The sequence below is a fragment of the Ambystoma mexicanum genome, chromosome 5p, assembly GCF_040938575.1.
Source record: "Ambystoma mexicanum isolate Mex_15411 chromosome 5p, UKY_AmexF1_1, whole genome shotgun sequence".
Classification (NCBI taxonomy): domain Eukaryota; kingdom Metazoa; phylum Chordata; class Amphibia; order Caudata; family Ambystomatidae; genus Ambystoma; species Ambystoma mexicanum.
The window spans coordinates 547,121,322-547,145,564 of NC_090930.1; the positions used below are offsets into that span (position 1 = coordinate 547,121,322).

At 44.6% G+C, this 24,243-nt stretch overlaps 1 protein-coding gene across 1 annotated transcript in view; it reads right to left on the reverse strand.

Moving 5' to 3' along the window:
- Positions 1–24,243, reverse strand: part of LOC138481079 (xaa-Pro aminopeptidase 2-like) — a 450,117-nt gene that overhangs the window by 411,864 nt on the left and 14,010 nt on the right. The window contains exon 2 of the mRNA XM_069612975.1: positions 24,042–24,103. Coding sequence (XP_069469076.1) covers positions 24,042–24,103 — 62 coding nt within the window. The remainder of the gene's footprint in view (positions 1–24,041; positions 24,104–24,243) is intronic.

Consider the following 24,243-nt stretch of genomic DNA (forward strand, 5'->3'; position numbering starts at 1 on the left):
TCCGGAGCGTGCGAAGAGCTGGTAAGCTTTTGTCTTTCAGATGCCGGAATGCAGTGCGAAGACCTCCGGAGCATGCGAAGAGTAGGTAAGCCTTTGTCTTTCAGATGCCGGAATGCAGCGCTAGGCGTTGGTGACAGCCGATGGACCAGGTAAGAGATGCGCTGCCACTGAAGACCGTAGTGCTAACCTGTTCTTTCTTTGTCTTTACAGGTGCTGCTGAAGACTGGATTCCAGGATGGTAAGCCTTTGTTCCCTTAGGCCCAGGATCAGAAGCAGAAGACACGATGAGCGTTCTGCTGCAGAGAATGCAGAATAACGCAAAGCAAGATTCATCCATCGGGTGTGGTTTAAATAGCCTCCTGTAGTGCTTAGGTGTCTCCTTCGACAGCCACGCCTAGGTAAGGAAAGAGTTCCTGCTTTCCAGAAGAGTTCCAGTGTTCTGAACCTAGGGAGTGGCTCCTGCCCCACCCAACAGGAAAAGTAGTCCCAAACAGAAGAGGATCAGGGGTTCAACTGGCAGGAAAGTAAGCAGCATGGTCTGCTGCAGGTAAGTCCACCCAAGCATTATGAGCCCGGCGCTTCCAGCGCTGGGACTGGGCATCTTTATGAGCCTGGTGCCACTGGCGCCAGGACAGGGTCCAAAAGGTCCCAATTGGGACTGGCTGGCACTTGGAACCGGGGTTATGGGTCTGCTTCCAAGGGAGTCAGGCAAGTCCTGATCTTTTGGAAGCAGAGATCATGACAATGGCCCCGATGCAACTTGGGATGCATGCCAGTGGATGGAAGCCAACTTTTGTGTTTGCTATCTCCTGGGCAGTCTGTGGCATGGATATGTGTTCAGGTGCATGCTTCAGGTGTGCATCGGGTACCTGGTTCAGTGTGCGTGGGAATGCTGGTTGTGAGATGCCATGCATCTGTCTCACTGTATGCTGATAAGTGCCTGTGAACAGGAAGTGGTGCACACTCACCTCCTTCAGTAGCGGGGGATGGCAGTTCTGTGTCTATGAGGCACACAATGTCGTCGTGGATCATGTCCACGATGCTGGTGATGGTAGCCGTGTCCAGACGGTACAGGGTGTGTATCAGCTCAGGGGTTAGGTTGAATGGACTGGCTCTGATCCTGGGGATTGATGGGTGCCTCTGTGGTATGATTAGGTGCCGTGGTGGTGCTTGCTGTGCCTGTCTTGCCCTCCTCCTCCCCCTCCTCCTCCTCCTGTGTCTCCTTTGTGCTGCCTGTTGTTGTTGCAGCTGCACTGCAATGAGGTCCTCCAGGCCATGCAATGCTGCCAGGGGTGTGGGAAGGGGTGTGGTGTGCTCCTTTAGAGCTGCCACTGTCTCCATTGCCTCCACCTGTGCTGATTTTGTCCACCTGTGGCAGGTGGGAACACTGCTCAGTTCTCTTAACGGGTGGTTCGCGATGCCGGTATTAGCACCATGGCGGTAAGCGGTTTGGGGGGCTTTACCATGCCGCTATTAGCATGTCCGCTTGCCTTGTGATGCTGTGCTAATAGCGGCACGGCGTAATTTACGGGAAGGAGGGTCGCGCGCATGCGGCCTGCCCGCTATTAGTGGCACCGTACTTAGCGGTGCCACTAATAGCGGTGAGCCAGGTCGTAATTGGCATGGGGATTTAACGTTACCGGTATTCCATTACCGGTAACGTTAAATCCCTACCGCACAACGTGTAATGAGGCCCTAAAACAGGATAGCAAGTATGGAACTCGAGGGAGTGGTAATCGATACCCGGTACCTCAACCACGAACTGAGGAGGAAAACATGTTTAGTGATGAATGCTGAGCACGGTCTTTGAGTAGATTAAATCTAAATAGAGATGAGGGGGATACTAATCACACTAGTTGGGCTCTAGAAATGTCAGAAGAGGAAACAGAGTCAGGCGCATGAGGCAGAGGGAGAGGGGGCGAGCGCCCCTCCCATGAAGCCAACAGATGGAAAATGAAGTCAGGTGGTCAGATATGGAACACCCTAAGGAAAGAACGCCAGATCCCATAGCATATCCTGAGTTCCCCCAAAGGCAATCGTATAGTGAGAACGGACACTCCCCACCTTATGTAAGCAGGCTAAGGTCGTTACCAGCAAGAAGAAAGATAGGAATGATTACCCCTGCCATAGATAGACCACTAGTGCCAACTATGGCATGGGGTTCTCGCAGTTCCCCTTGTTAGAGAACGGGGACGTGAGATTGCAATACATTCAATGGCCCCAAATGGACAAATATAATTTTAAATGCAAGCTCCCTAGTTTGACTTCGGGGGCTGGGAAATGGATATAAGAGTTAGAGAAAATTACAAGAGGGAATACGTTGGCCATAGGGGACAGAAAAGGCTTATTGGAAGCCATTGATGGGAGAGAGAGCTAATGACAAATGGAGGCAAGCGGGAAATACAAGTGTGACAGCACCAAACATGGCGCATGATAGAGCACCATTTAATAATTGCAGAGCAGACGTTTGGAGGTCTTTTAGGGTACAGTACCCGGATACATCAGATATGGGTGCAATTATGACACCTAACATGAAGGAAGCTGAAGACCCCATTGCTTACTTCCAGGATATTCAGGAGAAATGGCAGCTTGAAACTCATGAATCGTGGGAAAAGACAGTGGCACTGTTTTATCATATCTTGTGTCAGGGATTACCAGAACAGGTACAGAGACACATGAAGAAACAAGTAGAGTTGGAAGGGAAGCTATGGGCTGAAATATAGTTAACTATTGTGCTTCATTGTCGGTTGTTGCAAGAGAAGAATAAAAAGAAAGATGAGAACAGGAAGATGAAGGAGGCTAAATTAGTCCAGAAAAACTGTGCCAAATTTGCCATAGAAGGGGCAGTCTTGACAAGTGTGGAAGGAGTGGGAACACAAGAAGTAATGGGTGCGTCACAGGTGAATAATGCACACTCTATGGACCAAGGCGGGTATGGGTTTTCCCACGTGGTAGAGGTACAGGGTTCCGAGGTAGAGGAGGTGGGTTTTAGAATGCCCAAGATAGGATTCAGAATTTTCAGAATGGAAGTCAAAATGCTCAAGGAGGGCTTGGTAGAGAGCCACCCGCCATATGTTGGAACTGTGGGATGACAGGGCATATTGCAGGTGCATGCAGGAGCCGAGGGGACGTACAGAATGGTCAGTTTTCAAAAGGGGGGGCAGCTTATCCACCGCTATACAGCACACAATGAAGAGAGGGCTTTGCCCAGGATCACACATCCTATCAGGCACATGCGCTGCAAGAACAGCAGACGCAACAACAGGGGCAAGTACTAATGTATCCAATGCAAGGCAGTCATAGCAAGCACCTATGCAAACCCAATAGAATGCAAACACAGGCCACATACTGACACCTAGACTAGGGGATATCATGGTGGTAGGAGGAAACTCATTTATGGGGACAGGGATTAATCTGTACTCTCAATAGGATAGCTCACAGAGTGATGTGATGTGATGTGTTCAGTACTATCAGTGACACCAGACCCCCAAGAGGAACCAAGGGTTGATACGACGATAGGAGGCAAATCCTTTCTTTTCATGTAGACACAGGGGCAACTCGCTCTTGTATAAGGGAGGGGAAATACCCAATGTCAGGAATTACCATGAATGCTCAAGGGTTCTCTGGAGCTACGAATTGAGTTCCTTTTACTGATAAATCACCTTTCTCTATAGGAGAGTGTGACATGTCTGCTCCATTGCTATATTCGTGACAGACGCCAGTTAACATTTTGGGTAGAGATTTGATGACAAAACTTAACATGACGATTTCATTCACTGACCATTCACTGACCAAGGAATAGTGTGCTCTACTCCAGGAATACACTATTTAAACATAAGAGAGTTTATACTAGCATTTACTAGACAAGTGGCTTTGCGGGGAATCCCGATAGACCCAGAGGTTTTTATGTATGAGGTGGAGCACTCTCTTAACATGGCTACCTGGATTAGTGGGGAACATTGAGAGGATACCTGATGAATCTTTATTTAGACCGCGAATACCTATGGATGAGGAAGAAAGGCAGACTTTTCCTATAGAGCTGGAATCAGCTATAATACGAGGAGAAATAGCAATGCTTGAAGGGGTGGATGACGCAGGTAGTGCATGGAGGACATTGATAGCTCTAAAGGAGGGTTACAGATTGACAGACATAACTGATGATGACATGTTCAGAAAAGAACGTATAGACAATGAGCTAGTGTTCTTTATAAGTATTACGTGCTGGATAAAGATTGTGAAAAGAAAAGTCCCACAGCGAATGGCACTAGTGCAGCAACAACCAGCATTCTTTTAAGAAGACCTACAGAAGGTGCAGAATGTCCTTTGGATTACAGGCCCCTATGACATAGGTTTATTGAAGGGAATAGGAGATGTTAAAATAAAACTCAAGCCAGGAGAAATTTTACCATGAGCAAAACAATACCCTATAGAAGCTGATGAAGGCATATTTCAGACCATTTCAGCCCGAATGACTCAGGGAATACAAGTGCAATCGGAATCATCATGCATTACTGCGGTGTATCCGATTAAGAAATCTAAAGGGTGGTCGTGGAGATTTATCTAGGCGTATGCCCTCTTAATCAGATTGTAGAAGCAGAGTTTCCTTTATTTCCTAATCCTGTGTCGATATTGTGTAGTATCCCAGTTGAAGCTAAGCATTTCACAGTGATCGATTTGAAAAATGCATTTTTCTCGATCCACTGCATAAGGATCGCAAGATCATACTTCCTTTAAGTTCAGACAAAAACTAATAAAATATCCTTATTTAGCTCAAGGGTATTGTGCGTCCCCATTGATCTTTAACAGGGTTCTACAGATGGATCTGGGCAATATCGATCTTAAGAGTGCTGTGATACAGTACGTAAATGACATATTAATTTGCAATAAAGCAGAGGATGAATGTAGGCAAGACTCTGTCCAACTAATGACTATTCTAGCAGAGAAAGGATATAAGGGTGAGAAGGAAAAATTACAGTACTGTCAGGAAGAGGTGTTGTACAGAGGTCAGTTAATAACGCATGAAGGAATGAAAGTGACACCTGAAAGGGCTGACGCAATCATGAAGACACCAAAACCGAACACAGTGAGACAAATGTAACACTTTCTGGGCTTGTGCAATTACTGCAGCGCCTGGGTGTTTGATTACAGCATGTATACCGAGCCACTTTTGCAAGCGATGAAGAAAGCACAAGTTGGTAAGGAAAAGACAGAATGAACTGAAGACATGGAGGAAGGATTTGAGGAGTTGAAAAGAGCAGTTTGTACAGCTCCAGTTTTAGGCATTCCCAACTACTGTGAGGAATTTTATTTATATTTGCACACAAATGGGGCAATAATGACAGGAGTGCTCACACAAAAGGCAACATTGAGGTACAAACATTTGGCATATTACAGTGGGATTTTAGACCCAGTTATGAGAGGACATTTTCCATGCGAACAATTTTTGTCCTGGGTTGTTCTATGACTCTTTACGTAGAGCATGCCTTATTTGCCATTTTAGAGAAACCCAAGGGCACATTAACGTCACAAAGATCTTTGGCATACAAGGTAATGTTTTCCAGTCCAGCCATTAAAATCGTGAGGTGTAAAATAGTGAACCCAGGTACATTTGTAGAAGAACCTATAGAAGAAGGTGATCATGTGCATCACTGTGCAAACTATGCTGAATTCTATGATGATATATCTGTGTGAAAGAAAATGCTTTGGAGTGAGGGGAGATTCTTTTTATTGACGGTTCTTCGAAAATTGACCAGACTAGTGGTGAGAGGCACATGCAGAGCTGTCAAGCTGGAAAATGAGGGGCTATCTCCGCGCAGATGTCTCTCCAGTACAACATGCACCCCTATTGGACAGACTCATTAAGGCACTATAACTCACAGTAGCCATAGCGGTCGTAAAATGTGCAGCCCATACTGAACTAACAGACATTATCTCTCACGGAAATGAAGCCGCAGACATAGAAGCCGAAAGAGTTGCATATTCTCTAGATATTTTGAGTTTTGATACTGAAGATATTAAAGAAAGTTTGACTAGAAGCATGATAGTTCGAGGTGGGTGTTTAATATGCTGTTAATTGTGCAACTAATAGAAATTCAGGGCAGAGCCCCACAAGTAGAGCAAGAACTATGGAAATGAAGGGGGTGTTCTTTAACCCCCATGGAAGCATTGGAAGCAGTCTCCGCCAGTCTCCTTGAGACACAGGTCCCCCTTCCTTACAGGGAGACCTGCAACCCCATCTGCCCTGGAAGAAGCACTGAATTTGGAGTACTTCCAGGAACATCCAAGATGGCTGCCACTGTGCCTCGGTGCACACCGGGCTCCCAGGCTGCCCTGAGCCTGCAGCACCATGATTGGCTGGTGAATCAGTGTGAAGCAGCCAACCCCCTGTGCCGGCAGGCCAAGCTGGCCCCCACAGAAGGCCAACACACAAGGCCTCTACCAGCAGTCTCCACCGGTCTTGCCCCGCATTAAATGAGATGTTACGCATTAGGTATTGGACTCCCAAACATTTACTGGACCGTGGGCCCTGCCCCACATATTCACTACTAATGCTCAGCAAGGTATGCTAGATAACCTTGTTTTTTATGTACCACAACATGTGCCTGAACAGGCCTCCCCTAGCACTGCAAACAACAATGTATCAAGGATAGCTTTTTGTCCACCTGTTGCACATTCAGACAACATAAACAAAGATCACAATGTGGGACTTCCATGCATTCCAAATACAGTTGTCTTGCTCATTATGCCGCACATACGACTTTACTACCATTCTGTAATCCCTCTGCCACCCCCCACGCATTTCCTCAGATCTGCACTCAACTATGATATAGTCTCCTTAGAACAATGAACAACCACCAGATTGAAACTCAACTCGCTGCTCACACACAATGTTGTGCCTGCGACACTCAGCCGAGTTGCCTTGTTAAACAGTAGACCCTTCCTGAAACACTTCCCCCATCAATTACATGCATCCTCTCACCACCAGCCCCGCGCTAACGCCCGGATCCCATGCACTACAAACTTTCCCGGCTCTCCGATTACCTCTCCCAGTCAAGGACCGCATTGCGTGAATCACGCGTAGTAAACTTCAATCCCCTCAACACTGTGTGAGCGCACACGCGCATTCAGCAGTTCCACCCATGGCTAACGCTCAACTCCCCCTGAACTCTGATGCTGTGCACAGTGCTAACAATACAGCACCTCCCACCATTAAAATGACCACCCTCCCCCTGAACACGTTGGTCATCCACACTCACATCACTAATACACCTAGAGGACTCCCATGCCCTTTCAATGTAAACACCTGCAATACCTGCAATGCGTGCATTGTAGACACATTGCAGGTGAGCCACACAATTAACCATTGCCTGCCGACAGAGCTCTCACGTTTCCTCCATTTCCAGACCGTGCCCGTGAGTACAGCAGGTAGCACGCCCCTGCAAAAATCTTAGAGCCACATTATGTATCTGCAATAAATCAGCCCAAACCACATCCCAAGAAACACACACCAGGAACTCACACCTCAGGTCACGCTCCAGCTTCTATGCAGATGAGTTTCCTGCTGCTCCCCTTTGTCCAGCAACAACCCCCTCAAACAGTAACACAATCAATATGCTACCCCCACTCATCACCTCCAATTTCGCACACAAATGCTATGTACAAGGCAAGGTTCAGTACCCATACGCTGCTCCCAACCCTGTACCCAGCAGAATCTCACCCCCTCACACTTTCCAACACATCATCACTGCATCTCCCATAGCAAACAGAAGTCCAGCCCTAAGTTATCACTCAAAGCTTCAGTTCACCCTTTAACCTACCCTGCTCATCAACATCAAACTGCAAGCAATTCCACTCCTCCTCCTATCACTGGCAAGGACCTCACCAAAATCCACCATAACCAAAACTCACCTAAACAACAGACACCTCCCCCATCTCCCCACTTAGCCTCTCAGAATCAAGCTCCCACCCCTGATCGAGGCTCTGTCACCTTGCCCACTGCCCCTCAGCCCTTCCTGACATGCAGCATGATCAACGCTCGATCCATTCCTGCCCATGCACTCGATATCCAATCGCATCACCAAATACAACCTTGATACATTAGCCATCACTGAGAGCTGGCTTCATGAAGCATCTGGCTCTTCCCTAGCCCTAGCCATACCCATAGAATATACTATTGTACCGAATGACAGACCCACCTCCAGGGGAGGCGGAGTCGCTATGATTGTGAGAGAATTCATTCCCCTTCACACATCCATTGCTGGCAATACTGACCTTCTCTCACTCAAATTCTTGCCATCCCCTACTTGCACTATCACCATTCATCTCATATAGCGCCCTCCTGGCCCTATCTCCAAAGTTTGAACAAAACATACTTCACTTCCTATCCTCCAAAATAACCTCAAAGCTTCCTTAAAAATATTCTTGCTAGGAGACCTCAACATGGGCCTCAATGACCCTAATGTCCTACCTTCCAAATCATTGTCTGACGCACTCAGCACACTTGGCTTCACTCAACGCATCACCAATCCCACACACAACAAAGGCTGCACACTGTACTGGATAGCTAACCACAACTGTCAAATCTCCACCAGTGTCAACAGAGCCTGTGCATGGTCTGACCACCATATTATTCATTTCTCTATCACACAGCCAAACAAGCCAATAGCACAACCCAACCCACTTCCTCCTGCTGTCACAAGGAGCTCTCAGAAGCTCACCAGAGACAATATCCTACTCCTGGTCACACTCCCTGCCTTCAGGCTCCCTTAACCTCAAACCTTATTTCACTAGTGGATACCTACACTTCAATCCTCTCTAAGGCAGTGAACACCTTAGCCCCCCTAGCACCACACAAAGCAAAGATGGTCAGACACTCAAACTCATGGTTTACCCCTGACCTATTAGAATTACGCACCCTGAAATGACAAGCCCAGTTAACCTGGCAAAAACAACCCACCATCTCTGCAAAAAAGGACTTCACCAAAGCTTCCAAATGATGTAAATCAGCCATAATCACAGCTAAGTCGATCTCCTTCAACACTAGAATCAGCAATGCCATGTCAGATGCAAAGGACATTTTCACCATATACAGAGAACTTGAATCCCCTGAAGTTCACCCCACAACCTTCAATAAAAACCATATTTGGTGCTCTAGCATCCAAGAGGCACTCCTACGCAAAAGGAAGATCCTATCTCAAAAAGCGACATTCAACAACGTACATTCAACAACGTACCCATGACCTCTAGCAACAATTGCTCACCTCCCTCCCCTTCTTCCTCCACCACTCAGTTCTTCTTCAGAGACCGATATCACCAAACTTATTAATAGTCTTTGAAGATGCAAAGGCGACATATGCCCTGCACCCCTTGTTAAAGACTGTGCCGACATACTAACCCCCATCATCACAGCTGTCATAAACACCTCCTACTGTTCCAGCTAGCCTCAAAGAAGCTTGGGTACTCCCTCTCTTGAAAAAAACACCCCTAGACCCAGCCTTCCCCTCAAACTACAAGCCAATCACCACTGTGCCCTTCCTCCTAAATATTTTGAACTGAGCTGCCTACCTACAAGTTCAGCAGTTCCTGGAGAACGCCTACCTACAAGTTCAGCAGTTCCTGGAGAACAATCACATCCTAGAGATGCGTCAATATGGTTCCCGCCCAGGGCACTGTACAGAATCTGCCTTGGTCGATCTAGAAAATCAATTAGATGACATTAGGGACAAAGGTAAGTCTGCTCTGTTCCTCCTCCTAGACTTATCGTGGCATTTGACCTAGTAAACAACCAGATCCTCTGCTACCACCTCACCACTCACGCTCATTTCTCACATCCAGCCAGTGCCTGGATAGCATCTTTCCTGAATGGAAGAGTCATGCCTGAATGGAAGATTGCCAATGCCTCTCCCTATCCTATCACCTGCAGTGTGCCACAAGGATCTTGCATCACCCCTATGCTCTACAATATTTTTTCAGGCCCTTATTCCGCATTTTAGATTCATTCAACATAGCATACACTAACTACGCCGATGGCACTCAAATCTTGATCCCCCTCAGGCAACTACATAGAAGACTCTAACACCCTTAACATGATCTATTCCACAATTCAGACCTGGATGGCAGCCAGTCATCTCTGTCTCAACAGCAGCAAGACAGAAATCCTGATTGTTGGCCCACCATGCGCCCTAAAGACCCTCAAAAATCAATATTCTGCCTTCATAATCAACACTTGCTCAATTCCTGTCTCTAACACTGTAAATACCCCAGGGGTCTACCTAGACGCATCACTCACCATGATTAGACAAGTGCCATTGCCTTCTCGGCAGCCTACGCTACCAAGGTCCTTAAAGCAGCCAGACCCTTCCTCTTTATAAACAATTGCCTAACCAATGCCCGTGCCATCATTCGTTCCAAGATTGATTATTGCAATGTCCTATTCAATGGCACCTCTTCCAGAATCATCCTCAAACTTCAAGCCATCCCGAATAACGCCCTCAGAGCAGCCCTGAGCATCCTGAAAAGAGAGCACATCTCGAGAGCTAGAAGAGACGCACGCTGGCTCCCCATCCAGGAGTGAATCATTTTCAAAACACTCTCCATTACCCACAAGTGCCTTTCCAACCCAGCACCACCTTGCCTCTCCAAAAGAATTGCCAAATCCCACTCTTCGAGACCAACTACGACCCCTTACACAGATAGACTAATTGTTTCCAAAGTGAAAAGATGCAAAGCCGGAAGCTCCAGCTTCCCATACCTTGCTGCCAAACTCTGGAATGACCTCCCACCCTCCTTGAGGGTAGAGAAATCCTCCTGGATCTTCCGCAAAGCATTAAAACTCAGCCTTTTACCTAAACCTGAATTCCCCCCTCACGCCTTTTGCCAGGAATCTCCTGCCCAACCGCCCAACTGCTTGTTTTGTAGGATAATTGCCATTTGGTTTTATACATATGTATGATTTTTTATGTTTTTGTATGACAATTGCCATTGGTCATACCTATGTTACCTTGTACTTGTCTGTAACTATGCCTGTATCACACTAGCTTGACTAGTACTTTGTACCTGCAACAGCGCCTCAATGCCTACGGGTTGTATGCACTCTTTACAAATTAAATAAATAAATAAATGGCAACAGGAAAGCACTGGAAAACCAGTGATGCCAGCGGCATTATTGAAAGTCACACTTGAACAACTGCATTACCCCACACATATACCTTTTTTTTTTATTTGTATGTAGTTTGAGAAAAACCTTTACAAGGAACTAAAGTAAAATCCATCCGTTAATACATAAATACATCAGTACAATAAAATCGAGAAAGACGGGTAAAGTAAAAAAAAAAAAGTTAATTCGAGAGGACACATTGTAAAGCTTCTTACATCCCTGAGTCACATTTGACTAAGCAGATTTTCAAATCTTACAGAAAATGTACTAGCCCATACATGAGTTTTCGCTCTGACCCCTGAAACATAGATTTCCACCCATCGTCAGCAGAATAAGTTTGGCGGGCCCCAAAAATTGGGCTGAATAGCCGGGTTTGCAAACTTCAAAGCTTAGGACAGAACAAGATTAGATGTTTAAGAGACTATATTGATTGCTTGCAGAGACGACAGGTAGGATTTGCATTTTAGTTTTTGTTCCAAGTTCTAGTACGATCTTTAGTGAAATACAGATTAAGTCTAAATTGTATGAAAAGCAATCTTGAGTTTTGGTCTAGTGATTGAAGCAAGTAAGGCTGCCGTTTGTCATACACTCTTGCTTTGAAGGGAACATCTCTCATTAGGCAAGAGCTTTGTCTGTCTGAGCAGGTTAATTGCCAGTCTACATTCCAAAGTTTTTGCTTTGCTTTTTCAGGATTTTCCAGCAGGGTTGTAATCTTGATATAATTCGCATTGAGTACCTCGAGACATAATTTGTTCCACATGAAAAGAACCGTGTAATCGGGATCAGTGTCAGGCTTATGTAAAAATTTAAATTGTGGAGCTGGAATTGAGATGATGGTCTTCCTGTAGAGGTTTAGTAAATTCCAACATACTCTTGCGTGTATAGATATCAGGCCTAATTCATATTTTAGGTTACAGGTAGGACAACCTTTGGGTAAGTGAAGATATTCTCAAAGGAACTCCACAAATCGTAAGGGCAGCCTTACATGTTTTCTGCTCTGTAGATGAGAGCCGGAACGGCCTTTTGACAGTAAAAGTTCAGTAGTGGCTTTATGGAAAATTTACCACATTTTTTGTTGATAATAGCTGCCTGACAGGCTAGTTGTCGGCATTCCTTTTTTGTTGCTTTGACCCAAGGACAGTCGTTCATGTTGGAACTTATCAACATGCCCAAGTATTTAATGTTTGTCGAAATTCTTAAAGTTCTATTCTGAAGGTGCCAAACCTGTTTGCTGTGTTCCTGATTATGAGTTAGCAGGTTGCGGAGGATTAATATTTCAAATTTTTGCTTTTTGATACAGAGCCTGTTTCTGCTGACATAAGTTTCCAAAGCATCAAGCTTACGTTGCAGACCAATGGGTGTAGCTTCTAAGAGAATCAGATCGTCTGCATAGATGAGCCAACCAACATGTGAACCAGGAATTTTTGTAGAAAAGGCGGCGACTGCATTGAATGTTGCTTCGATATCTGAGATGAAGAGGTTAAAGATAATGGCCGCCAACGGACAGCCCTGTTTGATGCCTCTAAAGGTTTTCATTGCAAATGACAATATGCCTCCGTGATCCAGTCTAATTTTGATGGTCGTGTTAGTGTGGAGTTCCTTAATGGCGTCCAGTGATGGAGACTCCCAAGCTTTCAGTTTGTCCCACAAAATGTGATGGTCTGCGCTATCGAAGGCGTGGGAGAAATCAATTGCTGCCACGTAGATTTTGGAATTTGTTCTAATTGATTCCATTTTCAACAGGTTCAGCAAGAAGATGTTAAGACCACATCCGACACCTTTCACGAAGCCAGCTTGCCGATGGTCTATGTAGTTGTTTCCCGTTGGCCACTTCAGCAGCATTCGTTGTAGTTGGCTTGCGTAAATTTTGCCCAGTACTTTGTGGAGAGCAATGGGTCAGTAGTCTTTTGGATTTGACGTATTCCCCTTTTTAAAGATAGGGATGAAAATGGCGCTTTTCCACGATTTAGGCGTGACTCGTCTGATTGCGATTCTTTCAAACAGTGTGACGCAAAAGTCTGCCCATGCATCCGGTTTTAATTTGATGGTGTAGTTCGTGAGCCCATCAGGGGCCCACCGGCGCTCTCGATGCCCGGGATTTGTTGATGGTGCTTAAGCTGTCGTCTTTTTCAGGTGACCAGATTTGAAAGATGTTCCTAAGTTTCACCTGTATTTTTGCTGAACATGTCCGTGTAATGTTTCACCCACGTGTCTTCGAAAATAACTGACACTTTTAGCACCTCCTGAGGAGCTGCAAAGTTATTAATGAGGCTCCAGAACTCAGAGGAATTTTTGTTTTTAAGCTTCGTCAACATGTCCTCCGAGTCATTTTGTAATAGAACAGAGTGGTGGGCCTTAGTCCAATTCTTGTATTTCTGAATTGCAAGTTTTCTTTTTGCATAGTAGTGACCTGGATTTCACGTGGTATTTTTCTTATCTCACAGCGCAGATGACGTTTGTGCTGCAGCACTTGGATGTCAAACTTATGTTTATGGCAACACTTAGGCTGTTTAAGATCCTGTTTATATTCAGAAAATTGAGACAGAAGATGTTGGTACTCTGTCATGTCCGATTCTACATTTAACTTAGAGACAATCTTGTTAACGTTGGTAGTTTTGTGATTTAGTCTTATCCTGCCCGATCGAAAAGCAATAGGATAAGGCCAGGTAGGCTGGGTTAGGCTGTTTCTGATGTTAAAGAATAGCTTCAACATGTCATGATCGCTGTGTGCCATCTTTGTAACCTCTAGACGACTTGCCTTTGTTAAAATAGATTCGGAAGCAAACATGTAGTCAAGTATTGAGGATTGTTGATCTCGGCTCCAAGTGGTATTTGCTGGTATGTCGCCAGGAAGGTTCCTGTTCAAAAGTACCATCTTACGAGAGTCCATTTCAGAACACTATGAATGGGCCACTAAATTGTTAGCCTTCCCTCTTCGTGACTTTGTTGTACAACTGATATTGTGATTCAAACAGTCGATGTTCAAGTCTCCGCAGATTATTATTTTAGCACTGCTCGAGGTCTCGAGGAGGTTGTCTATAATAGTTATCACAAGATTGACAAAGGCTCAATTCCTGAGCGACCTGCTTCCAATATAAGTTGATAATATGTAGGTACTCAGATTTGCAGGGTCCGCGTAGCGACACTTTGGCTGTCTGGATGTATGGGGAGACATTTTTAGTCTCCACAATTCTGAGGCAAGACGATTTTTTTATTGCTATTAGCAGCCCAGCTACAGGCCTTCCTTTCCGCTGCTTCGACGCAGGATTTAGCGCTATCTCAAACAGTGGTACAGTAGGGCATTCTGTTAGCCATGTTTCTTGTAGACATACCAAATCAAGATCGAACAGCCAAGGTCTGTGAAACATGTGCAAATCCATGCATATTCCAAGATCCAAAAGTCATAGGTAAAAGATCACAAGGTTCCTGGCGTTACTTGCTCTTCTTCATGTTTAGGGCCGATGAGAGCCAAGCCCAGTTTCCGTTGTCATGGGAGCAACTGCTGGTGCCAGTTGTTGCAAGTACGTCAGTAGTTTCGCTTAGACCTTCAATAGTTATTTTTATTTGCTAGTACGTCAGTAGTTTCGCTTAGACCTTCAATAGTTATTTTTATTTGCTCGCCAATTTTGAGTTTGTCGCAGTCCACGGGCTTGTTTGTGGAAACATTCTCAGGAGGGGCTTGAGACCCGGGAACTCTTAAAAGTTTTTCTTTTTCATCCGTTCGAAGGGACATTGGGTGTTTTTGGGAGACTTTGTAACAAGCTCCATTATTTATAGGTTTTAAGGTCATATCGACTTGGGGAATAGTTTATAACTCAAAGCCCAGAGACAACAACACTGGGCCAGCATCCAGCAAAATGTCCCGAATTATGCTTGATGCAATGTGTAAAATCACCTTGTCGTTTCTTTTTTCCATGTAAAATTCCACGATTTTCAAATCGTCGGGAGGATCATTCTCAAACTAGGCACAAGATGGAAGAGCCTCGTTATATAGTGATGATTCAGAATTAGGTCATCCGATGAGTCAATATTTTCAGAATCAGTTGATGGTAGGAAGAGACTTTTTTAGTTGTCTTTGAGTTAGCAGTGACTCGTTTGTGTGAGAGATGAGTTGCCTCTACGGTGGAAATACGAAAAATGTGTTTGCCTCGTGCCGCAGTCTTTGTGGACAAGTTTAAAGGCGCATTGTCTTTGTGACAATCCGAAGGTGCCTCGAGTGGTTGAGTTCACCACTCAAAACAGAGTACTTATTTGCCACAATTTTGGCTCTTTTTTCCTCCATTGTCAGGAAGGGAGTTCCGAGAGATTTTTCCATAGTGAGTGCCAGAGTAGCAGGTTGCACCAAGGTGCAAGTTCTCTGGCATTTAGACTGAATGGAGGCTATCGGTAGCTTAAGGGACAGCGCCTCAACAGGAACATAGATGCACTTGTCTTTGGAAGAATCAATAACTGGCAAGTCTGCAGGTAAAATCTTTGGAGAGCATTCCTTGTCATTGTGATGGTCATCGTCTTCATCTTCGTACGTTGATAAATTGACCAGGTGGATTTCTTCATTTGGAAGCCCGTCTAAGTCGATGGGTTTAGCATTTGGACTTAAATCTTCACATGCCGCTTTTTGTTTCGGCAGGTTGGATTCTTTCGACCCGGTGTTGTTGTGAATGGTTAGGTGTACCGTTTTATCTTGCGAAGGAATTTTCTGGATCCATTCCCACGCCGCATTTTGGTTTGCTGGTTGGTTTTTGGTTTTTCTCTTTGTTGTCTGGGTTTTCCCAAGCTCGAAAGTTGACATTGGGTTCATTGTTTGTTGGGCTCTTTTGAAGATGTCAAAGACCTCCAAGCTCTTAGAGGAGCTGTGGTCACCATTACCTGTTACGTTACCAGTCTTCATGCTTGTCTCAGTACTGAGAGGTAATATACTTGAAGAAGAGGCCATTTGTGGATTTGCAAGGGCAGAATTGCTAGTTCGAAGACTAGCAGTTAGTGCTTCACCGAAAGAGGTGGGGTCCTGCAACGGTAAGTCCTGTGCAGGACTGTCTGGGTGCACGACGTGAGAGTTTTTAGCAAAATCTGTGTCAAGGTGGTCATCCGGCATGCTGACGCTGGATGTAATTTTTCTGGTCTTGGGTTGAACTCCCTTACATGACGGTTTAACCACAGACAGGTAGAACTTAAAGTCAATGCAGGCTTCAACAAAACAGTTTTGGGCCTCTCAAGTTCAGCTGGTTGTGTCGGCAACATGTTGGAACTGCACATCCTCTCATCAAGGTCGACAATGCTGGCCTCGTTCATAAGCAGGTCCAGTTGCGAGTGCCCAGGGGGCTCCTGTGTCAGTGCAGAATCACCTGTTGTGGTGGATGTTGGCGTCAGCCCATGGTTGGATGGCACATGTTTGATGATAGATGTAGACAAAGTGTTCTCCAGTTCTGTGCCTCGTAGGTCCGCACCAAGTGTCTGTGGCTCATTGTTGGAGTATCGCGTTGAAGGTTCCAGCTTTGTCCTCAACAATGTCAGTGCTTCCTTGGATACTTCGGAAAGTAGTTTTTAGTCCTCATTGTTGTCTTTGGTTTGCCTGGAAATAGAGTTTAACATGAACTCCATTTTACTAATTGGAAAAGTAAGATCATCTTTGCAGTGAATACTCTTTCTCTCAATGTCAATTAGTTTGGTATTACAAACAGCAATCAAAGTTGTAAGCTCTTTGATATTTTCATTGATGTGTTCATAAAGTTTAGAAAAAGGAGCACTAGATATGGCCATTGATGCCATGATGGTTGCTTGAAGATCTCGGGCCCAATTTGAGTTAATTGGGTACGTAGGGTTTAGCTTGGAGGATGCTTGTTTGTTTCGGCAGTGGCGTCTAAGTGTCCTGATTTTCGAATAAGGACATTCCATCAAGGTGGAATCAGTAGATGACATATCAGATAAGGAAGAGTCTGCAGTCGACTTGCTAGTATCCCCCGAAGTTTTCAGACCAGACTCAGTCATGTGGGGCACAGACGCATTTCCAGACGAACACTGCAAGCCTCTTATACTGTATTTAGGCTTTTTCCTCTGTGAACATTGCATTGGGGAGGAGCTGCTGGCGCTGTTCCTTCTGTGTTTGGTGCCAGCAACGTCTCCATGAGAAGACTTCACCAGGGAGTCAGAGCAGATAGGCCTGTTGGTTGTTCTTGTTTGAGTTAGTTGAACATTATTTCCAGTGGCAACAGTTACTGCTCTATGAGATTGCTGTACTTTATTAATCAGTACTAAGTCAGTAAGCAGCTTATCTGCAATGTCCAGTGAATTCCGACGAATTTCTGTGACATGTACAGGAACCGTAACACTCGAGCTTTGGGGGGTTTGGAGATGACCAGCCTGAAGAAAAGTAGGAGAAAACATGCATGGTGATTATTGTGACAGGGACGAGGCTGTGTAGCGTCTGTAAAGACGTTGTTGCTGCAAGAACCTCAACAACCTCTAATTGGTTGGCAGAGGCGCTGAAGTAGATTGAGCGCCCAGGCATGAGTGGTGCTGCATCTGGTGGCGTTTCACTATTGCGAGAGAATCAGTGATCGTAATGTAGGCAGGGGAGTCGGCTGATGAATCAGTGGCGGTGGTGTGGTCGATCCTCGCAGAGTGGCACAACAGTATTTTGAAATTGTTAGGCAGTTGTTCGGTCGGCTCCGTTAGCACGTTCAGAGGGATTGCAGAAGAGAAAAGTTCCACTGCAGCGTGTTTGGTTGAGTCAGCTTTAGTGATGTTGGGACGCCCCCCCCCTCATCAACACAACCCCAGTCGGCCCATCCTTGTTCCCCAACAACTTCAGAGTGTGCATCCGTAGGGGCCGTGGAGACTATGGGGGCTACCAATTCAGTGTTAAAAATTGTTTATCAAAAGTGTTTTCGGGTACTGTGTTTATGTTAGTAGTATTAGTAGAGATCGCAGTGTTCAAATTGTCATGTTCGCTTTCGCTGGCATTACAACATGTCTGTACAGTTAGTCTGGGCATGAGGTTAACATGTTCAACAGTTGTGGCCATAGTGGCCATAACATCCATAGCGTCCCGGACGAGACCGGGACCGCACGGCTGATTTACTTGGTCTCAGTGAGCTCAACACTGCTGAGAGGCCGCATGAATGGATTCATCCTGTAGATCGTCAGTGGATTGCATCCGTTTAAGGTGAGCGCGTGTCTTCGGAAATACGCTCATTGTCACTGACATGTCTAACTGTCTCAAGGGGCTGCTCGTGGTGGTGAAATCCATCGCGGGGTGAGAGCAAAGACAAAAGGGAGGAGGGGCAGAGAGCAGGAGCTGCATAGCTGTTCGGCTGCCTTGGACTCCTCAGACTCAGCCCTGACTCCGTGCCTGCTCCGCGGGGGGAATGAGTCTTTTGAAAGTAAGACACGCCTTTGGAAAGATTGTAAACAGAGTAGACAGACTGAGGGAAAACAGCGTGCCAGCTCCTGCCGCCCCTCAGACTCTGCCCTGACTCTGCGGCCGCTCTGTGGGGGGAATGATTCTTTTGAAGGTAAGACACACCTTCGGAAAGATTGTAGACAGTCTGAGGGAAAACAGCACTCCAGCTCCTGCAGCTCCTCAGACTCTGCCCTGACTCTGCCATAACCAGAGAAAGTCTGGTTGCCACCATTGCAGAATACTGGTTTGTTCCCAATCTGCTGCAACACTTTGCACAGTTCATGGTGAATTGCACCGTGTGTCAAATGTTTACTGCTGGGTATACACTGAGAACCATCAGAGGAGCAATACCTCGACCGAATGGTCAGTTTCTGCATTTAAATATCGACTATGTCGATATGCTGCAGACATCTAATGGCTATAGGTATCTATTAGTGGTGGTGTATCCCTTCTCCAGGTGGATTGAAGCCGGTCCGTGTGCACACCCTGATGCCACTTGCGCAGAGAAGTTTCTAGTGAGAAAATCCTTCCTGAGGTGGGGTGTGTGCGAAGTCCTAAAATACGATAATTGGCCACATTTTGTCAATGAATTATTCAAACAAATAGGACTTCTATTGAGTATAAAGCACAAGTTTTCTTCTGCTTATCACCCACAAGCAAACGGGATATGTGACAGACTCAACAGCCTCCTCAAAGAGAGGATTGCCAAGATCAAGTTGGCTTTAAAGAAGGGATGGCTATATTGCCTACCCCTAGTCTTATATGCCCTTCAGAATCAGCCAGTTTCAGACCATCACCTCACCCCTCATGAGCTAATGACAGGGCATCGCATGAGAACGCTTCTTAAGCCTCCATCTAGAATAAGAAGTGATGCTGAGAGTGTAGCGAAGACTCTAGGTCATGAGATGCACGATTAGTTGACATCTATGACTATCAGTGCTTTGTTTATTTCAGGTCACATCAAACATCGGAAGAAGGGGTCAAGGAACATGGAAGAGGACAATCCAGTGAGCAATCCAAGTGCACTATTGCCACCATCAAGGTTATATGTTGGTGATTTGATTCTCATAAAGAATTTTTCTAGAAAGTGACACAAACCTAGGTTTAATGGCCCCTTTATTGTTGAGGAAGTGTCCCCTTCTGAAGTTAAGGTAACGGGAAGACAAGCTTGGCTGCATTTAAGTGATGTGAAAGTTTCTAAAGGCGAGACCCTCCCTCCAGCGGTTACTGACCCAGAAGCAAGAACAGAAGAATTTCTGCGTGTGCAGACTCGATCAGTGACCAAGAAGAAGGATGATAAAGCAGCAAGTGATTAGCACATATTTATTTTAGACTGGAATTCAGTGGACACTCCTTATACACTTTAGCAGGAAGTGAACAGACTTGCAGAGAAATTCCAGAGGTTGAAACAAACCTTTAGAAATTCTTTGAAAAAATAAATATTGCATCAATTTTATGCCTAAACGGCTGTTCCTGATTAAAAATTGGAAGGGAGATCAGTATCCAGATTAATTTTGTGGCGAATATCTGTTTTAATTGATTGATAAAATACATGATACCTGTTGACAGTAACACAAACAGTATTGTGGTTGCTATTTTTGTGTTCATACTTCAATCCTACCCTGCCCTGTTAGGAGAGATGTTAACATTCATACCTTTTTACCTGATCCCAAGAATGGTCCAGTGATAAGGAGACTCTTAAAACGATAATTGAACAGATTGTGCAATTACAGTCTGAAATTAAATACTTGAAATAAAAATAATTTGAGAAGAAGATAATGTGATTAAAAGAGCACACGTCCAACAAGTATTAGGATGGCACACTAAATGTTTTCCATACTCCTATGTCTCATATATATTTGTCTATGTATTCTTTTTATCTTTCTGTATCTTACATTTCTGAAAAACAATTTTCCTGCTGATCGAATTAAAAAAAGTTAGTCTATGATTCTTCCCAGTGCGAGTACAAATGATAATAATTCCTCTAATCTCTATGAGCATGTTAAGCGACATCTGAGGGATGCAGAAGAAGATAATCAGGGATAAATATCTATCTTGATAATGCAGATCACCTGGGAAATAATATGAGTTATCAGCACATGAAAAATGTGGGCGAGAGAGCATCTGATGAGAATTGCTACGGCTGCACTCTTATCCCCTATGCCATATGCCATGAATACTGTCAAAACCTTCATTTCAAAAGAGATGCCAGTGCAAGATGTGAAGTCCCTCAGTCCTCTAGCAGAATGTACTACCACAGGACAGTTCCAAGGGAGTTGGGCAACAATGCGATGGAGATCAAGACCGTAGTTTCCATACCAGGATGATTATATCAAGACAACGCAAATGGAGAAAGAGCCTGGGTGGATAGACAGAATGCCTCTGTACCCTGCTGCAGGACAGGATGGATGAGGTGATCATTGAAGAAATGAAGAGCATGAACTGTTCTGACATGACAGAGAAGACTGGAATGCCTGGATGCTGGCAACAGTCACAGCTAATGATCTATGGGCGAGTGCATACCAATAATGGATGGGAAGATGGAATTATGTCCTGTGCAGCTCATCTACTAAGAAAGGAAGCAGTACAAGGAGTAAAGAAGGTGAATGACGAGTGCTTAAAGTCATGGTCTAAGTACTCTAAACTGTTGACATGGGTGGAGGATGAAGCTGGACCAGTGTCTGTAGTTCCATTAATTAAAGTGACCATGTACTTTTGATGCAAGGGGAAAAATCATGTTGGAAACAACAAAGGGTGTAAAAACACCATGGACGTTACAGGAATGAGGAGAGGGATGACTGTCCTAATGGATCGGTATTAGGCCTGCGGCTCTAGAGCATATATGAAATTACCCAGGAATTGGGGTGGAGTGTTCTCTTTGGTATACATCTATGTTTCAGGATTGGTGATCCCACAAAGTGACCTGCAGATTGAAGAATGTCCAAATGTCGCCTCCTCCTTGATTATCTGAGATAGGAGGGATTTCCATGGCCTTCTTTGCCCTTCAGGGCCTAGTGCATGTAACAGTAAATATGTTTTCTTTTCGGCACCAATGCCTTCATGCTCAACTGTGCTTAAATAATTGCACAAGTACTGTTTCCAATCATTTCATGGACTTGTTGGTACACCTTTAATGGGCAGAAGTGCTTCTGTTGGGTGTACTGTTAATGACATTCTTTCTGGAAAGTTAACCCTGCACTCCCTCGACAATTGGTCTCCCCTCTCTGTTATTTCTTCTCACTTTCAAAGGCACTAGATTGGACTGCTCTCCGTTTAGAAATGGGCACTGCATTTGTATTACTGTAGACTATAAAACAAAATGGCCACCATGTTGCATGTCACATGTAGAGGTTTCTTCCTCTAATCCCCATTCTTTGTGTTGTAGATACATATATCTCAATGGCATCCTAAGATGGCTTCCACGCTCAATTAAAGTTTCCCAGTTTGCACGTCTGCATGACACGTACTCTCATGCAGTGAATCCAATTTGAACTCCGCTACACACTCATGTGCACACAACAGAAGTTTGTTAATGGCGGCTGCCATTACAGTAGATCCCAGATGGACTCTGACTGCTTTTAGCATGTGCTAAAAAGAACGTTGAGTCTGTAGGGAATCCCGTCTCTTCACCAGCATCAAAATCCTGCTGTGGGAGGTGAAGCAGGAAAACTCAGAGAACAGAGTTTTGACTTTGGTGGTTCATGTCCTTAACGCGAATCATTTTGAAAATGGCACTAAATCAGCATAACACGATGAGCACGCCATTTTACACGCTTGTGAAAATGAACATCCTAGTGCATTGCTGAGAATCAGTGCTTCATGGGACTTGTCGGGTGCCTAATGGAGGGTTCCAGAACAGGAATGTTTTAGCGTCCCACTGAACACCAGCAGGGACAAGAAGTTGCTTATTTACCAGGGCGTCTTGACTAATCACTGAGCACAGCCCGTGGTGCTGTTTCTTACATTCTGAGTGCAATACGTTTTAATGTAGTTATATATGGAAGCAATGTACTTGAGGATTTTACATTGTATTTTAAACTGTCATACCCACGCTAATGCTATCTGCCTCGTTAAAATCTTCCTTGTGAAATTGCTACCTTCTTTTGTCAGCCCACATAAAATTGCAGATGTGAACATGAAACCCATTCACCATTACTTTCCATCTGATGTTTGGGAAGAATTCGGAAAAGATAATTGGAATTACTTAAAAGGACCTCGCCTATATTTAAACAACTAATTTGAAAGGAACCCGAATGGAGTTGCCTCGCTTATCAATTAAGAAGTAGAGCCTGAAATAAAACAATAAAACCTACCATAAAAAGAAGGGACGATGGGTAAATGTGACTCAGAGGCTGCAAAACAAGCCAATGAATGGGTGTAACAGAAAACAAATACACCCATCTTGAAGAAGTAAGAAATAACATGCCAAGAAACACATGGTGAGGAAAACTGGGTTCTAAAAACAGCCTTCTGGAAAGGATGAACAAATATTAATCTGCTGGAACATAAAAACCTATCTGTAGAATATGTATGAAAGATGATAAACGATTGATCAAGTAACTTGAGTTTTTTATTGAGATGTGAGTTATGCAGTGAGTTTTCTTAAATAGACACAAGTGGCTCTAAAAGACGACTTCTATGAATGATCATATGTTTCTATAATTAAATGCAGAGAATACCATGCGTAAATGGTATTAATGATTTCTTTTTAAGTTGTGGCAAGTAGTTGGAGCTGCAAGTGCTGCCTGTAAACTGAAACTATTGTCATGGCATGTGCGATTAGGAGAGAGATGGAATGAGAGAAGGGACACAGAACCGGTGGGTGTTGATAGGTTATTTACCCACCCACTGAATGACCACAGTCATGCTAGTCTTTATGGCCAAACCTGCCACTACATGGACCTCCCTGACAAAAACACCCTTCTCCCCCGGATCACTTTGAGTACTTTTGTGGTTTCTGAGCAGCCTTTGGAAAGTATGGGCTTAATTGTAGCTGTAAACCAGCTAAAGCAGCTCCTGATGCAAAAATCTGTCTTACCCAAGTGTGCATTCAGCCACTGGATGTATAAGTAGTTGTGTGCCCTTGCATCTGTTCCTTGCAAAAATTTGAAATCCAACAGTTTGTCTCTTGCATTGGATAGACTTGTGATATGCACTGACATAATATACCCAGGTACAAGCAACTTGTTCCAGTCTTTGCCAACTTATGGCCTGGTAGTACCAGGGAGGTAGGGCCTGGAAAATGCAGATCTAAGGCCTACACAAAACAAAAACTCTTCACATTGCCAATCCTTGCTTGCAAATGTATTCTGTTTGAAAAGTCATGTTCAGATTGTTAGATTTCACTCAATATGTGTTATTTCACATGAATAAACATGTCATATTCTTTAGTTTTGCTGATCAGATTTGGATATCATACACAAGTTATGTTCAAAGTTTCATATCCACCCTATTGTGCAGGGTGTGCAAAATGGAGAAGAAACTTACTGGTGGATTTAATTTGCAGTTTCTCATCTCTTCGCCAGACTTTGAGAGCCCTAGAGTACCGCCTAGAAAAGAAGGAGGAGAAAGATAGATGCGGTTATAATACAAATGGCATTTATCAGACACAGTTTTTATGAGATCATCAGCTATTTAATCCCTCGGCTTAGAAGTGGTTTGCCGAGTAGAACATATGAAGGCTACACCC